Source organism: Patella vulgata, chromosome 3 (assembly GCF_932274485.2).
Source record: "Patella vulgata chromosome 3, xgPatVulg1.2, whole genome shotgun sequence".
Classification (NCBI taxonomy): Eukaryota; Metazoa; Mollusca; class Gastropoda; family Patellidae; genus Patella; species Patella vulgata.
In genome coordinates, this window is record NC_065881.2 from 48596431 (window position 1) to 48615651 (window position 19221).

Genomic DNA, 19221 nt, shown 5'->3' on the forward strand with positions numbered 1-19221 from the left:
CCTTTCAGAATAAAATTTTACTAACGTCTCTCATCCTCTTAACAAGTTGTATTTAACGAATTTCTTGACTTTTATTTACCAGTTAAGAATTCCCATTACTGTTAACTATAGTATATGTGGATATTTCATGTATTACGTCCAAACTTTCATAAAATATCGATTGTATGTATATCTTGACAGAAGTACCATATATAGAACAGAATTAAATCTAACAGGTCTGCCTATCCCTGGAGTCAATGGCGACTTTATTACTATCTGTTTAGCAGTGACCATAATGCTTTTAAGGCAAGAATTATATATATACATAATGTCCTAAATAAATACACCAGAGACAGTAATATTGTCTTTACATCATAAAGGTCCAATATTTCGGAATCAACTACAAATACTGTATATACTTTTAGGAATGAAATGAAATGGGGTTTAACGTCCAACTGTTCTGCTCCGACTGGGCTAATGAAGACGGGCATACGCCATACAATGTACTATTAGGGGAATTTTCCCCGTACAGCGGCGCTACGGCCTACTCTTATATCGAATTCCAACTGCCAAGTGATCTTTTACCCGCACTCCAATGTGTACACGGGACCTCGTTATTTTGTCTCATTTCATCGACTCGACAACTGTCCTCTACCACTGACAAGGAGAAACCCTCCGGAAAATCCCGATGAATACACTTTTTAGACTATTCAGAATAAAATGTAGTCCTGCATGTAAGGCCAATAAGTATTATCCCAAGGACCCCAAACGTTAACCTTACTCTTTATTTCACTGGGCCATCATAATATGTCGATGTCTGGCCGATAACCTATTACTATCAACCAATTGTTCTTTCTTTTTTTAATTTAATTGTTTACATTGCTAATTTGTATTATTCAAACGTTTATTAACCATCTGCTACGGCGGTCCTTTAAATGAAGCACCCCATTGCATGACAATGTGTATATTTAATTTGCTTGGATTTCCTATAAGAGGGCGTTGGTTTAATACAACTATTTAGCTTTTATAATCGGTTAGAATTATAATGATCAATTATAGATCTGATTTCTACACAAATGATAAAGGGCACTATCCCTTACTTTTGTTTGATGCTGAAATAGAACATAATTGCATTATAAATATTTATTGCCAATTGAACTTTCTTGCAGGTTAGGAGAATGGGTAACTCGTCATCCCTTTTTTTAAGAATGTTAATGTTGCTTTTCTCCTGGTCTTTTGGTACGTTTTTTCAACTGTGATAGGTTTTACATTGATTTGCCAAATTCAAGTAAAGACGCAATTAAGTTAGGTTATAATGAATAGCATTAACCAAATAACTGTGCTAAAAATCTTTGTATGAACGTATAAGGGCGTCTTGAAGAAACGCATATAGTCACAATAACATATCGAGATATTTACTGCATTGATCTTTTTTTTTTCCTGATTTGAAAAAAAAACGGGATCTCACTTATTCAATTAAGCTAACATATGGGTTGAAATTCAATATTCCACCCTTATTTTACAAATTAACAGCTGGCATGCTACCTTTCGAGTTTCTTATAAGAACCAATAATCACATTTGTTCCTGTTCCAAGTACTAGAACATGTTTTATCCAACATTAGACATCAGAATAATATATTCGCCTAAATCTGATTTTTTTAATAGTCTCGTGTACCTCCTCATATAAAGCCAGTGATGATTTAGTGTCTTCCGGAAAAAAAGTAAGAATATTCTGTCTCGTTTGCAACATTCTGCAATAATTCTAAGATGTAAGCATGGGAACATAAGCGAATTAAATGACAGTAAATCTTGATTACGATAAAAAGAACTTAACAAGGTTCACCTTGAATCGGGCCCATAGACGATGCAGGAACACTGTACGCTTAAATAGAGACAGAAAGCATTATGCACAAAATGCTAATATTGAATCCATATATTGAAGCAAATCTAAAGCTTGTGAATTCACCAAATAACATTCGGGGTCCCTTCAGATAAGCCCAGTAGAAAATGTTGTCAGGTGTTCGGATGGAAAAGTTAGGTGTAAACATAATGGCAATAACCATTCATAAAACCAACAAGTCTGAATTTTCACCAGGCTTTCACATTATAATTAGCACAACAATACTATAGTCAATCATTTTTTTAAAAAAAAAAATACAAATAATATAAACCTATAGAACCTTTCATAAAAATTCGGTACAATAACCATGTTATAAATAAAGTATCATAGTATTGTTCCATAAAAGATACACCATCGGAACGAAAGGACATTTTGTTATGACCTGGATGATGGCCAACATGAAATCCCATATATTAGAAACAAGAACAAACTAGTAAACTAATCTGTAAGTAATGCGATCACGCCACGTCACGATTTAATAAGGATGTTAGATCTAAAAACCATCCTGATCAAAAGTACAGTAGAAACAGGAAAATGACAGAAAAAAGACAACCATTTTCAAAATATACATTTATATATTATTAATTATAAACGGGTACATTTGTATTATAAACTAATGTGCTTGGCATGTGCTATCAAAAGCTATCAGCATATGTTTGCATTACAAGTGATAAATGGAATATTGATTTCTGAAGATACACGGCAGTTTCAGCCACTTTCAGTCAAATGTTTCTCTTTGCGGTTCGCTTAAGAAGATACTCACGTCTATATATTTGATAAAGGGGATCCTGTCAAATACACGAAACCCTCTGTTAGTCTTAATTGCTTTCTGAAAGTGTGAATGAAAACCCTTGAACCATTGAGAAAAAGCTGGGACCGAACCAGCTGATAGAAACCAAAATACTGGAATATATATTGATTGATTGCTGCGTTAGCCAATCGCTCGCCGTTGTCATGGAACTGCGGTTGACGTCAAGGATATTTTATAGAAAATCTCCTCTTTAGTATTAGAAATATTAGAAATACCTCACATTGAATGAAAGAACTCTTGATATCGGCCAGACTTGTATCGTCCCGCGACAACTTAACAAGCGCACATTAAAGCGTGGACAAGAGAAGAATTCCTTCAGATAGACCATAAGTATACCTTCAGATAGACTTTTCTTGTACTAATCTTCGACCATGTATAGTTATAAAGTTTTTGGATGTGTTTTATTCATAGCCTGTGTGTGGGCGGCTCCGGTGTCCGAAAAATCAAACAAAGGTGAGAATAATTAAGCGTTAACCTTATTTTATAACTTAAAATATATAAACTCCATGAATTCAATACAAAAACATAAAATGTATATTTACTGACACTTCATACATGGCCTGTTTTTCAATTGTTGTGAATAAGTTATTAAATTTTAAACTGGCGTGAAGTTTATGGCAATATGGTAGATGAAAGACGCTAGAATATAATTTACGCCATGTATTATACACTTTGATTAATTATTTGTTTGAAGGGTACCGGGATGAAAAGCGTATATATTAATAATTCCTTGTATTATATTCCTTTATTTATTACCTGTTCTATTAGATTTAATTAGATTTAGTTTTTAGTCTTTTGTGTCGTATTTTGTATTTGTAACTGTTACCAATTAATACCAGAATACATGTTCCCATATTCTCGCGACCAATTCATGTGATGAGTCCCCTATCTCTGATTGCGTTTCAGTTTTAAGTTTAGTATTCGCTCTCTTCTGTTTAGCGACCCTTTATCTGAATTTGAAATATTGATACTAAATTGTTTGCTTTTTGTTCAAAAACATTTTAAGTGAAACAAATAATCATACCGTTTATATCATCTACTAGTTTGCTCTAAGCTGTTCTTCTAGAATGATAGACGGAACAAATTACCTTCTGCTTCGATTCAATGTCAGATTGCCTGATATTGATGTTGCCCGCAGCTCTCTTACAGTATTTTTTTGTATCCGTGATTAGTTATGAATGATTTCAGATGTGACTTAAATTAGTGTAAGAGAGCTATAGAGGAGACAAAAATCACAGACCCAGTGTCCTTTCTAACTTATAAAACAACCCTTTTTTTCGTAACTGATTCGAAACTGCGCTTTAATTTTCTGAGTCTCCAAGAAGCTCTGAATCGTGACTAGCGAAATGTAGATACAACTAGTAATTTATCTGAAGGTCTCCCAAACGTGAAATAAAGGTATTGAATTTCTTTATAACAAAGCCGCAAGACCACGATTGACGGTTGAATACAGGCGTTAAGTAATTATTGATAGTCTTATTCCGTGCATGTTAGGAACAATTTTATATAAAAAAAACAATTTAATGTTCCTGGTATCTAAGAACAAGACTAGTGATGTGATCATTATACAAGCTCAAAACTTTTTAAAGGTTATTGACACACTGGATTAACTATATTTGGTTTAGCAATTGGACAGGGCACTCTATATGTAATTGAGAATAATGTGAAAAGACCAATTTTGTAATGGTATTCTTTATCAAGTCGCTATGTTCTATTAGGCGTACAGTAGATCACTTTAAACTGCTTTTTTGCGACAAAACATGTATCTTAACTTGGGTAAATTAGTTTTCTGGAAACTCAAATAATAGGTCATCTGCAAAATACGTTTGTAGTATAAGACTTTCAAGGCGATTCGATAATCAAGTTAAAGTTAACTTATTGATCTATAAAGGGTGTTTCTTGCACAATACGCACATAGCAGATTTTGTGTTGAGTTGTTTTCAATTGATATGTAATGAAAACTAGAAACATTCCATGTTCCTAATGTTATCATTAGCAATTCAGTTATCCAAAACATGTCTTTTGACAGACAAAAACGGATCTATGAATAATTGTAAAGCAATAAACATATTCTTTAAATTGTGTTTTTGTTTTCTGAAAATAGTTTACCATATTAACCACGTTGCATTTGTGCAAATTGAAGCATCCATGGTATCAAGAAGGACATCCATCTCGTAGGCTGCTGTCACGTCCACAAGAAACTTATTGGCAAGCGGGTATATATTTTTAATACCATCCGCCATCCTAACATCCTAACATTGATATGTAATGAAAACTAGAAACATGCCATGTTCCTAATGTTATCATTAGCAATTCAATTAGATAACGCCGTTATCGAGAATGGATAATGACAGCAGAAGATGGCGGGGATTATTAGCGTAAATTCTTACAGAGCACACTGTAATTAAATCAGAGTAGTTTCCAACGTTGCGAATACTTTTTTAACCAAATTATTAAGTGCCGTAGCGCCTGTAAGTTGAACATCTGGAAACAGTGATAAAACACCATAACCTTTAATTCAATGTATCTAGCGGAAAAATAGATACCATATATTTATATGATGATCGCGCGCGTGTTTGCCCAATGGAGCAAAATAAAATTGTAGGGGTTTTTTTAAAAAAAATTTTAAGAAAAAGGTGTGATGAGCCTAGGAAATGGCATGCCATTAAGTTGTTGATAATCATTGATATATTTGGTACAACCATATTTTCATGATGCAAGATATGTTTGGCATTATGGAACTCCATATAATTGTATTATTAATCTCCACCGTTTGCTGCCTTATTTCTAGCTGGGTGATAAGGTTAGGTCGTCTGTAAAGATTCTCTTCTTGACATGAGATGGTGTAAGGTTTACAATTATTGGCATTTACGTTTATCGCGGCCGATCACCTTTGAACTAATTGCCTTAATTTCCATTCTGTTGACTGTCCAATTTATAGGTAGTCATTAAGCCTAGTCCATTTACTCGCCGTCCTTTCATAAAATATTTAAGTGCTATTTTTCCTTCAGATTGATCATATAAAACACGACCGAGAGTACTCAGAGATAATAATACCTCGGAAACTTTACGTCTTGCGTCTTCGAAACCATGTAAATCCAAGTGTTAGAAAGTGCCTTCTGGACAACATCAACTGATTGCTTTTTAGTTGGACAATCTACTAGACGATCGCTGGTGGCATTGTTCAAGAGCATAAACCTCCGTTTTGTATTATTTTGTAAGGAAATTAATGACTCCATTAATATATTTATACGGATTGTTTAAACTTTTGAACTCCTACAGAGATCGTCCTTTTATATTCACAAAGCCCGTGATATTTCTATCACGCCCATTTTCATATTTATGCCATTCTGCCCGTCACACTTTTACTTCTAATTGAGCTAGAATGTCAAAACTTGATATAGATGTTCATTAGGTGAGTCCTGGCCATGTTTGGTAATGAGAATTTATTTCTAAGACTGTCTGTCGAACCTTCGATTGATCCTAGTTGGAAATAAAAAGGAAAATGTTTATTACTTGATTAATAGATCAGAAATACGCCATTAGTTGTAATGATATAGAATAGACTGACGTGGAGGACTGCTGTCCGTTATTATCAATACAGCTAATGAGGTTCTCCTAATGATTTGGACAATAGCATAGCAGTTGTGACTTCATGACATAATGAGTCTTTGAGATAACAATGATTACCAGAATAAATTAACTGGTTGATGTCATTAATGTATATATAATTTGTCAACCTACAATAAAATTACATTTGATAAAACTGATCAAGGGGCCAACAATGACCCTTGCACACTAACTTATTTATCAGCTGAGGTAACAAATCCACTGGCGTTCACCGAGGCGCATGTAGTTCTCTATGTAAATTACTTTATCGTAATTATTTTTTTTCGGTTGCCTAGTTTCGATTTTATTTCTCCGCAATACTGAAATATTTTAGACGTAACTGTTATTATCGTGGAGAGAGTTTGTTTCAAGATATTCTTTGGTGAGCCCTACTGAACTGTTTGCGAAAAGATTGGCGACTAAGAAGGCTTCAAGTAATGAATTTTAATTTATTATCATTGGACTTTAATTTGTTTCAGGTGAAGAGAAAAGAAGCGCAAATCAAGTACAAGATCAAGAAAAACAACTAGAGAGTCTTTTGTCCCTAGCAGGTTAGCTCAATCCTAAATCTTTTGTCTGATTGTCGCGTTATTGTAAAGAGCTTCCCTTGGGTATATTAAAATTCCCGTAGACTTAATCCGTTTTGATGGAAAAATGCCCAAAAGCTTTTCCAGCAGAGAAATGGATTTAAACCGCCTACACATATTTCCCATCTCGTCTACTTGTGGGCGAATATTTTTAACGGACGACAAAGGGATCTTTTTTTTAGATTTCATGTTGCAATCTTCAAAATAAAAAGGCATGATCATAAGAAGCCAATTTTTAATAATAATTTTTTTATATTGCTTGCTGTTCGTGCTTTGTTGTTATATTGGGCGTAAATTCAATCTCTGATCTTCATTTTCAACTACCATTGTTTAAATTCCCAAAAGTTTCTAACCATAGGCCTACTCTTTGGTTGCAAGATGCAAACGTTAACCCCCTTTCTCTCTACCTGTCAATAATCATTTTACGACTTGTTTTAATATTATAGTAGACGTATTTTCAAACTTTTCATCTCTTTTCAAGGTAAAAATATTCAGATCCCAAACGTTGCTATTCATAAAAGTCACACGACACACGTTGAAAATACAAATGGACAAGAAGTTAAACACGAAGAAGTAGAACAAAGAGGTAAAACATTTTACACACAAAGTATTTAATTTTGAAAAAGAAAAAAAAAGAGATAGTAAAAATAAATATGCAATTCCACTAATAAGTTAATAAAAAGAATTTAATGACAGATGCGCATTTTAAATGGGTAAATAACGAACAGTGTATAAATATGTTACAGTTACCAATACGCAAACAGGAGAAGTCGTATCTGACGTACAACAAGATGTTACAGAAAGTAAATCACCAAACAGCAACGAACCTCACAGAGTAGTTGAAACCAAAGTCGATATTCCAGCCGAAGACATCCATAAAACGATCATACAAAATACCGCTAAGGTAAGTAACGACAAGTTGAGTTTATTTTTCCACTGATGGCTTGCAGGTGACACGAGGGATATAACTTGAAAAATTAAATCTGATATTAAATGTCTCACTACTTGCAATATTTCTAGTCCCGCTCCATGAATGATCGGGTGAGTCATGCACCAAACAAGATCTCGGGACAAATTGGTTAACGTGTATATATCGATAGCACATTTTACGGAATATGAAACCAATGTTTATTTTTCAAACTATTGAAAACCTCTATATTGTATGGATACCCGAATACTTTATCCATATTGTAGTATTATCCCTTTCATCATTACATGGTCAATAATATTTATACACCTTTTGGATACAAAGATTAATGATAAATGACAGTAAACATTGCTTAGAGATATTATAAATAATAAATATATCACCTGTTGATGATTAATGGTTCACAAAGAATGAGCTAATTACAAAATCACGCGATAAAAAAAACGCCTCTCTTCTATTGATCCTCAAATATTGAAACCAACGGAATATTTAGAACACTTATCGACTTCGGATAAAACGTAAAGCGGTTCATCATCTAAAGCAGCTTCTTGTTCAAAGACGACATTCGACCAAGAGTAAAACGGCAATAAGCACTGCATCGCGCCAGAAACACAAAAATGAAATTTTAAATACAAGTTCCTAAACTGACAACCACTTAGCATACCACTGGAAGCGCTTGTATACATTTTCGAAGAGTGTGGTTGCCAAAGGATATTTGGGATAATGTTACTTCAGACCAATTGTATTCAATTGTGATTGTTGATCTTGTCAACAAATCGAAAACTTTTTTTGAAAACAACGATTTTACTTTGCGAAATTCAATTTACTTCGTCGTAAAGTAAGTACTCCCAGGATATCAGAATACGTGATTCATTTCCCAAGCCGCTATTTACAAATGAACTTTTATTTTCTAAAATTGATTAACCCGACTAAAACATCTTTATTTTCCTATGGTTAGAAGAAGAAACGTATTCTCAATGGGGAAACGATATAAATTTAAATTCAATTACTTCAGTTTTGAGTAAAACAATTTCTTCCTTTTAGTATGATAATTTAATAAGCATAAGACTTGACGTAGCGTCAATATTTCGTTTGATGTAATTAGAGTGTTGCTGAACCGTATTAGAATAGTGATATATTCTAAACCTATCAATTTAAACACTTCAATATAGATTTCTATATTTGGACTTTGTTGGTGACTGTTTCTGTCACGGATCAGCAGGATATGGATATAGAAATCGATCAAAAATTACTTTAGAGGATATTCTGGTTTGTTTGTAACTGTTTAAACAACGCCAAATGGAGCAGACATTGACGTCAGTTATTATGTTGACGTCATCGACTTTCCTCCCACTCACATTGATAGCAATCTTTCAGTACATAGATCAATACAGGAACAACTTGTAATAGCTCATCGCCACTAGCGCACGAGCTAACGAACCATCGATTGCCTAGCAACCCCTCTCCATTGATTCTAGATGCAACGTTCTAATGTTGACAATTTCCTGTTATTTTTGTAGGATGGAGTGGAGGATGGCAGCGATGAAAGTATTGAATTCACACCCACGGCTGTTGCCGAATATCTTCTGGAGACTGGAGAATTTGAAAACTTTTATTCTGCTTTACAAGATCTGGTGAACTCTTCAGTTGTAAGTTCATTCAAATAAATAAATGATTGAGACGAAATGGAAGAGTATTAAATGGGCCCCAATTAAACCATATACTGCCCCTTTTTTCTTCCCTAATTCAAGAAAACTTAAACTAAAATATATTAATTATGCACTTCACATGCCGAGAGCTAAATTCTCAGGATAACTTTTAGTTCTTGGCATAATAAAAAGTCTGGGTTATTAAGATATTTTCGTTTAAGTTTTTTGGTGAATAAAGCCTCTCGTGTTATTTAAACACTAATGACCACCAGTCTTATAGTGCTTATTGAGAAAATGTATTCCCTAATCAACACGGGAAAATTACAACACGTCTGGACTACACTTGGTAATCGATTACCATATCCTTAATTAACGTAAATTCGTTCATACAAAATAAATGCAATTGGTTTAAGCCCGATTGTAACTTGTCTGTGTTATTCGTCTATGTGTCATTTGGCTTCTTGAAAAATTCTATTTTCGTGTTGAAACTTCAAGGTACCATAGTATATTCAATCAGAAACCTATATTAAATAAATTCAATTATAGCAATGACTCTCGTGACACAATAAATATTGTGAGTCTTCCTTTGTATTTATTAATATAAATAGATGAACTAAAAGTAGTCCACCACTTCCCCCTAGTTAAAATACAATTATATCTGGTTCATGTTATTCTTGCTTTTACTAGATGACCGAATCAGAAGCCGAGAATTATCAACAGGAAGTAATGGCTGAATACCAGAGACTTCTCGCTGAAATTGATGCTTACCAAGCTGAATTGTCAGTAAGTAACACTTTCTATTGTAGCGTTCCCGGTGTAAGTAATTTAGTCTTTAACGACACTTAGCGTTTATAGCACACTTCATGCTTACCTGAGCAGAACCTTTTTCGAGTTAAAGTGAAAGGAAGAACTTCATTATATATTAGATCAACATTGATTACATAAATATTATTGATTATCCTTTACAGCAACAGGATTCCGTCCCAACTTACTACCCACAGGCTTACCAACCACAGGTTCCTCAGAAAAAATCAAACGATTTGTACAAATATAACGATTACCAAGGAGCTTATAACCCAGATGAACTATCCCTTGAGAACCAGCAAGTTGTACAAGAAGCATTGATCAATAACCAGAGATCACTGAGTGCTGCCATTGACGCTTTACTTGAAGCCTGGTGGAATCAAGCATTCGAAGCTGGTAATTAAGAAAATTTTGTACTTGTTTTTTGCGTCAAGCTTTTTAATTGGAATGGTCTTTAGACACAACTGCTAAGATATAACTGATTTTACCTATTACTGTGGCATTATTTAATTGGCGATGTGTTATCGATTTCAGGTGATGCTCGTGCTCAGGCTCTTGTTGAATATTTATACAGCATCGTTTCTAAAGATGATGATATGGATGATATCGGCCAGATCCGAGAGATTCTTGGTAAGTAGATTATGAATTATTGCAATTCCAAAATAATTTACTTAAGTGGGTTATTGGCAGATTGGTCACTGTGGTATTGTGGTTTTAATAATATTTGACCTTATTTCAGCTGAAATGTTAGCCAGAGCTTTGATGGAAGATATGTCAGAGACTGAACAATCTCAGCCAGTTATCAGTGAAGAAGACGGTGAAGATACTTCCAGCAGCTCACAGTCATCTTCTGAATCAGACGAATCTGCGGAATCAGAGGAATCTGCGGAATCAGAGGAATTACCAGAAGAATCATCAAATGAAGATGAAGATATGTCATCTGAAGAAAACACTGAAAGTTCCTCAAACGAAAGCTCAGAAGAAACTGAGAATAAAGTCGCTACAGAAGAAAAACCAGAAGGTAAATATTATCGGATAGCTGTAGGCCATATGGTAACTTTTGCAAAACCCATCTTAAATGCACTTATTATTTCAAAAGTTATGATACTTTAGTAAACTAGCACCCTCTCATTTTAATTTTAAAAAATAACGTTTGACTTGTTCATTGTTTATATCGCAACCGACTGTTTAATATAATAAATCATTCATTAAACATTGTAAAATTGCGAAATAAGCCCAGGGATAAATTCCCACAGTTTCCATACTGAATGCTTGTTTATAGTCATGTTCCATCCATTATGAGAAACCTAAACGAAAGATATATCTGCTACTGCAAGACTTAATACCACATAACTATCGATTTTATGTGTGGTATAAAAGCTGTAAAGCTCACAATGACACTATATGTGTTCAATAGAATCCTAATATATATTCATCCCATGGCGCCGCATAAAGACATATCGATTAAATTAAGGATTTATAGAGTAATAAAAACATCCTAGAAAGAATCTACTCGCATTATATAAATTCATTAAGACTTGTATTGACTACATCTACATTTCTGTGGGCCAAAACATCAACGCGGGACATTGTGTGGCGGAATCATCTAAGAAGTTGTTATCCTCATTACAGACATTTTATATAGGCATTGGTGATTGGGGAATCTTGAACTAAAGGATAATCACAGGGCTAAAGGACGCGGTGAGCATAATAATATGAAGAAATAAAAGCAATGAAATAAGACACTCTCAAAACGACCGTATTTTTACTTAGATGGGTGTGTGCTCAATTATAACAAACTGCTATCTTTATTTCAGCACCTGTGGTACCTGTGCTCGATAAAACAGCTAAGATGTAATGTGGAATGTGCTTAATAAGTTTTTGTTCTAAAGAGAAGAGTGGATATATTTTGTTACTAATAATTCTGCTGATGTGTTGGAAACATAAATCGTTTTTATTCAAATTATATCTTAAAAGGTCATTTGTTATTTTTGTTTTAAGATATAACACAGATTATCATAATGTTTCATTCGGCTAACTGCCATAAAAAAAACCATTTTATCCCCCAAAAAGACACTGGTGATTGAAAAACGATTTAGAAAAATAATGTGATTAACTCGGCTCATGACGTTTTAAAGGTGAACGATATGGAAACAATGTCTTCTTCAGTTCTTAAATGTCTTCAAAAAGCCAAAAATTATTTTTCTATGTAAAATGGCTACTGTGCAAAAAGTTATATTTTAAAATAGTAGGTAGCAGAACACAATTTGAAATATTGAGGTATTAAATTTGATCATTTTTGAGAATACTAAATACCCGAAATATCTCATGCTTAGTAAGAAAAAAACACATGCCTTATCTTATTGATTTCGTGACTTAATAATTAGTGTACATGTACAATATTGTGGTTTATGGCATGTAACTTTTCACCACTTACCCCCGACCAAAGGGCTCATCGAGACGACGTATAAGGTACCGGCAGTTGTTGAGAATGGCGGTTGAATGAGTGGATGGTGTGAGTGCGGTTCGGACCAAACGACATTTTTGTTTTTGTCGAAATTGTAAATTAACCTAAAGAACCAAAGATAGGAGAGCGATAGAGTGGGTTAATTAAGTGATAGTGCTGGGAATATTTTAAACGCTCAGATCGGATGTGTATGCTGAGAGAGAAATATATAATCCCACCACACATTCCCTGTGAAGTTATTCCAATTAAATATGTTAGTGTTCAGGTTTATCTATGTTTATATATTGTTATGTTTTCATTATACGTCAACAATAAATTGTACACATTGTAAATACATATTGTACTTAATAATACATCACATTTCTTTGGTGCTTGTGCAGATCTGTGCGTTTTCGTTATACATAATCTCTCTTTATTGTGGAGAAAACGAAACTCTTTTACCCGTTATCTTCTTGTCTAGCTTTAAATACACTGATTTATAAATATACTTGATCACAACAGCGTTAAGTTCAAGACATTTTTCTTCAAATTTAGAGATCTTTTGGAACTGTATATACAAAAAGAGAATGTTTTGTTCATTTTACTTTTATCTTTACAGATTACTTCTGTATTCCTTTCCGCCATAATTGTTTTATTTTTTCGTCCCCAAACTTAGAAGAGTTTTGTTTTTTTCTCATAATTGAACATAATGTACATACATAAAATATTTATCTATTAAAAATGTTAAAATATTGTTACAATTTACTATACAGTGTACAGCGACGCTACAAATAAATTTTATTAATTAAAACATAACGTGTGTTTGGACTTACTATTAGTAACATATACTGCTGTTAACGCACTTGGAGTTTTTCTTGTTTTATGAAAACGCACACCTCTGCAGTGGCTATATATTGAGCATCTTCTTCTATTTTTGTCATTGTCAAATACTGGTTGTGTTGTAATAAAAAAGGGAAAATTCCAGGTTGTCCAGTATTTCTGTGCGCCTATAGCTGTAGATTGCCAGGGGTAAAAACTTGCGCTTTCTTTAGAACAAACGTTACTGAATCAAAGGGAACAATGACACGGTTTCTTATAAATAAGCTATGCATAAAACAGCTTTGACAAAACTCCATCTAGCTTAGTTAGCTAATGGATAAAGCTGGTGGGCCCAGCCAACATTCTATTATTGATTTGTTCTTGGCATTTAAAACGTTAGCAAGCAATACTTAGTTTACACGGCAGAGATTTATCTGTTGATGGAACTAAAGGTTGACACCTTTAATCGAAATAAATAATGTGCTTCTCTACCTTTAGGACGTCTTTAGATCAAACCACGGGGCTAGTGTCACTATTCAACCGATTGTTCAAATAGGGTCCAGTTGGGAGAAGTTTTCGTGACATCTATATCATTACAAGAGTGAAGGCAACCCCGACCATACATACATTTCAGACTCCTTTTATATAATTAGAAATGAAAAAAGTTGGTGTTAACGTCCTACTGCTCTGCACCGACTAGGCTAATAAAGAGTGGCACCCACCATACAGTGTGCTATAAGGGAAATTGTGCCCAGACAACCTACTCTTATATCGAATTCCAACTGTCTTTTACGTGCACGCCAATGTGTTTTCGGGACATCGGTATTTCCTCCCAGCCAGGCCCTCTAACCATTGTATTCACTATATTTAATATCTATCCGTATCCGTATATGAAATAATCAACTATATTGAAGTTCAACATTGGTTGTAGCAACGTTTGGTACTATTTCGTAAAGACTTAGAAGGATATTAGAGAGTTGAAAGGTCAATGAGTTTGGTGGGTGGGGGATTCAAAGATTTGGAACACTTTTGGTTATTGCGTCACCCCAAGCCCACAATTCAGTATTACGCCACTGAGAGTAGAGACTTAGTTTAATCATAAGGCATTCATTCATTTATATATTTATTCGTGCACTTAGATACCTCCCATTTTGATTGTATTCATGTTTTGGTCTAATATGGTGGTCTCATTTATGTCTAGACAGAATCATGGTCAAAGTGATCCATTGGTAATAAATATAATCTAATGGTAGCTGTATGCTGTGCCCTGTCGAAAATTCGGGCTTCCATGTCAATAACTACCGATCTTTACAGAAATATTTAAACCCGAAAATTGAGGCTAGTTAAGGGTAAATTTCGAATGCGAACAATATATATCTACAATCAAGCGCGCCATCTCAGCGCAGATATCAAGACGTAATGACTATGTCAGCACCTCGCGAAGGTGGTCCACCACGGAGCCTTACCTGTTCATTCAGAATATAAGATAACCTCTAGAGCTAAATGATACTATGAACAAATAATGTACTTTAGTATTTAATAAATCGTGCAGCACGGGCTAATTTCAACCATCTAACTGAACCAAAAATATGTCGCATGACCTCCCGTGATGAGTGAAATATGAACAAATAAACCCTTCTATTTAGTTTAAAGCATTGGGGACATCGGTCAGGATGCACCCAATTGATATTACATATCCGAAAAAGCTTTTTGAAAACGATAGAGATCAGACTTTTTGAAGGGATAATAAGTTTTCCTTCTGTCTTCTTTTTCGAACCATCTGCTGTGTTGATGTATTTCCATGCATTGTCTGGTTATCTTCAAATTCTGTGCTTCCAGCGATTTTTCTTTTGAGGGTCTAGAAAAGGTCCAAAATAGTTGACTATGCTAATAGATTGTTCTGTCTGCCTGTTAGTTGAGCTAAAGGTTGATAATTACATTTTCATCCACAATAATGATTGAAATGACAATAATTATTGTATGCTGCGTAGGATGTTACATATCCCTTCGCTTCTTTTCAACAGAACAAATGAACATTTTATATAACATCAAGCAAAGCTATTTATTGTAAAATCGTAGTTTGAAAAAAAGGAAAGGAAATTAGGAACAGGTGATTATTTTTTTCTTTTAGCCATTTTATGTTTCATTGTTAAGAAATAACCATTAAGGTGCAACGAATGTTATTAATACTTCAAGTCTTAAATGCATATATCCCGCGGGTTGGATTATATTTTGTTCATTTCGTCCACTTAAATTCTCGATGCGCCATTTCCACTTTCGCTAAAATATCAAATTTTTCACGACTTACTGCACGCTACATATGGTCTCAGGTTGATTTTTTAACATAAAATCAAAATTCCAACGCAAGATAATCTCCCGGCTTGGTCCCAATTGGATTTAAACTAGGCCAATCAGGTTTCTCGCTATCGATAAAAGATGTCGGCGACTTGTTACCTCCAGCAGCACCAGTCGATAAAATTTCAGTTCCACATATCTTTGTGAACACTCAATGGAATCGTACCATTTTTTTTTAATGATATTCCTATCAGAGATCAATCTTCTACATAAAGTGATTTCCATTGCTTAAAATGACATATCGAGACTTAAGCTAAAAACCTGGAATGTAAGAGTAGCTCCATAAATACAAAACCTAATGAACCATTTCGACAGAACGCAACTGAGCTATCATACCAGGCATATTTAACATTGCAATATTGTAATTTTTACGAAATCAGATTTACGTAATTGCTATCGAATAACTTTTTCAAAATCGTTACTGTTATTAAATAGGATTTTCAATAGTGTAATTGTTAGTAAATAAGATTTCCAACATTGTAATTCTTAGTAAATAGGAGATTCATATATTCTTATTCCGGTACCCAATCTTAGTAGAAAAATACTGGATTACCCGAAAACCACCTATGGGCCAAGCACTGGGCAAAAATGTCAGGGTATCACTAACTGGCAACTCGACTGTTGTTTGCCAGCTTAATGTGTGCTAGCTTGATGGGGGGGAGGGGCGGTTGTTATGTCCTGATCAAATGGTTAGGCGGTTTGGGGAACATTGAGGGGTGTCAACGTACAACAGACTCTGCAATTAAACGGCGGAAAAGGAAGTTGACAGAAAATAATTAAGAATTTACCTAGGCCTCAATGGGTATGGTAAATGAATGGTAAATAATGAAAAATACATTCTGAAATATGGACCCTCGCTCAATGAAGTGAGGTGGCAGACATGGCTTATAATAACAGTTTATTTATAGTTTGGGGTATATCCCCGCGGCGTGAAGCTTTGAGATGGATTTGAAGCAAATTTTTAATTTGTTTGAATATGTTTTTAGTCCAAATATATCATGAAATCACACAGTTTGTAGGCGGGAAAAGTATCTCTAATTATTGATCTAAAACTATTATAGTTAACACGGTTGTCATAATTCTTGACTTTCTAACAAGAAGGTAATTTAGTAATTTAGAATCTTCAAGTATAAATGGTTCCTATAGGATTTCGTGTTCAAAACAAAGGTTAATTTAAACTTTTCAACTATAAATGGTTGTGGCAATGCATACAGCTCTCTTTTAAGCCCGTCGGTATCGTAAAATATCATTATTATTATTACTCGAAACATGAACAGAATATATTACTATAGCAAAAATAGATATTTTGCGATTTTGATCATTATCTGTCGATGGAATTTAATAATTTCTCGACATAGGCGTTAAATGTAATCGTTATTGTGCCGTGATTTAAATCCCATGGAAACGATTATCGATTATGCTTCACTTTTTTCCCTGAATCCAGGATTTGATTTAATCTGAAAACGTGACCTATTGAATATTTGTATAGATACAGACCAATATAAAACGATATTATTGTTAGATTAGAGTTGGGCTCCAACAATCTTTTGTTCAAACATATAGCACGAAACGAACCGATAATAGGCGGGGGCGAAGTTGTTCATGTCAAGTATAAGCCTCTTGGTGTTACTTCCGAGCGCCCACGCTTCTGTGGCGAAAAATCATATTTTCATGAGCTGTGCCAACAAAGCCAGACATTGTGAGATCAAAGGTTGGAAAATGTCAGAATTCTGCGATAATGGCCGATCATAACATAAATCTATTATAACTAACTTGCTTTTAATAGAAACTTTCATAAAATGGATGGTATTTATAATCGATGGCTTAATCATCCATAAGTTATTAAACCATACATAATAACGTTATAATTACACTAGTACAAGTAGAATACTGTCAAAGAAAACACCAACGTTTTACAGATTACTTAGTGTCATAATTGATGAATATATGAAATGCACACGTTATACACGTTGCACACGTATACACGGCCTTAAGCCCAGCCAGGAAATTCATCCACCGTTAATAAGTAAAATCGAAATAACATGGAAGCATAAAATCACTAAACATACATTATGCAAGAGCTAAATCTGCCTATTGCAGGTCTTTCTTTAGACCTGAAATGTTATAATTATAAACTATTAACTAGACATTAATACACTAAACAGCAAATAAAAACGTCAGTACGATTTCAAAATCAGAGAGGAACTTCTAAAATCATTCTAGAAAACGACTTAATAAATGGATCAAATCAAAATTTTGTGAACAGTATGTTGACACATTAGTGATTAATTCATCACAATTCCAAGCCATTACGAGAAGGTTTAGAGTCTGTACACAGTCTATACATCAGTATCTGGTGTGTCTACCGCGAGTGTCAATAACAGCAGCGCAGCGTCTGTACATGGAGTGGACCAGACGATTGATGAACGCCATTGACACCCGGAACCACACTCTCAGAAAAGCCTGGCACAATCCATCGGCTGTGTTTTGTCTCGGCACGACGTTATTAAGTCTCCTCTGTATTTCCTCCCAAAAATGTTGACTAAGAGCTGACCAGTACATAACGTTGACACCGTTCTGCTATCTCTGGCGGTGTGGGCACGGGCGTTGTCATGCTGGAAAACGTTGTTTCGATGATGTGCGAAATGTGGTATGCCGTGGGGTCTCGGAGCTTGATCGATGTAGCGCACTACTGTGATGCCTCTCTGATTTTGAAATCGTACCGACACTATGTTTTTTATCGTACCTCTTTTAGTAATGATGATCGAGGCTAGACTTAAAATTTAAAACCTATTATCTCGGTTCAGTGTGGAGCAATTTGGCTAAAATTTTCAACATATTCTATTTACGTTATCTATGTTTAACTATTATAGCGAGAACAATCAACTCTTTATCTAACCTCCCATAATGCCTCTAATCACTAAGTAAATTTCGGAAAACAATTTTATTTAAGTTGAACACATTGCGTTTCCTTAAACGCTATGCAATCTATTGCGCGGTATTTTATTGTGAGTTTATTTCACCTCTACGTGTATTTTTGTGTCGTTACTTGGCTGATTTAGTCGCTTTTAATCTCTCTTCCTAACTCACCCAATGGATTACAACCAGAATTTGTAGATATGTATTATAGTAATGATAGATTTTTCATTGGTTTGTATTTCATTCTTTCAATAATTCATTTGTTCATTATTCATTCATGCAATTAACATTTTCTATTATTCTTATGTTCTATCAATTCTTCACCATTAATTAGACGCTAAGCTGATAATCTGATGACAGACAGTTGACAGCTGACATATTAATGAGTTTAATTACTATCTTATTGTTTTATTT

General features: G+C 34.3%; 1 protein-coding gene across 1 annotated transcript; it reads left to right on the forward strand.

The window, feature by feature from the left end:
* The first annotated feature begins 2901 nt into the window (after window positions 1-2901).
* LOC126814931 (uncharacterized) lies at window positions 2902-13695 on the forward strand. The gene is made up of 10 exons (XM_050540391.2): window positions 2902-3144; window positions 6780-6851; window positions 7369-7473; window positions 7634-7791; window positions 9336-9464; window positions 10152-10247; window positions 10433-10664; window positions 10803-10898; window positions 11008-11289; window positions 12086-13695. The coding sequence occupies exons 1-10, from the start codon at window positions 3063-3065 to the stop codon at window positions 12124-12126; spliced, it is 1293 nt and encodes a 430-aa protein (XP_050396348.1). The 5' UTR covers window positions 2902-3062; the 3' UTR covers window positions 12127-13695.
* Window positions 13696-19221: the final 5526 nt, after the last annotated feature.

What these genes read in the sequence shown, in the direction of transcription:
- LOC126814931 (XM_050540391.2), top strand. Translation starts at nt 3,063, where the DNA reads ATGTATAGTTATAAAGTTTTTGGATGTGTTTTATTCATAGCCTGTGTG. An exon ending in CGAAGAAGTAGAACAAAGAG is followed by an intron (nt 7,474 to 7,633) that starts GTAAAACATTTT and finishes AATATGTTACAG; the next exon opens with TTACCAATACGCAAACAGGA. An exon ending in TACAGAAGAAAAACCAGAAG is followed by an intron (nt 11,290 to 12,085) that starts GTAAATATTATC and finishes TCTTTATTTCAG; the next exon opens with CACCTGTGGTACCTGTGCTC.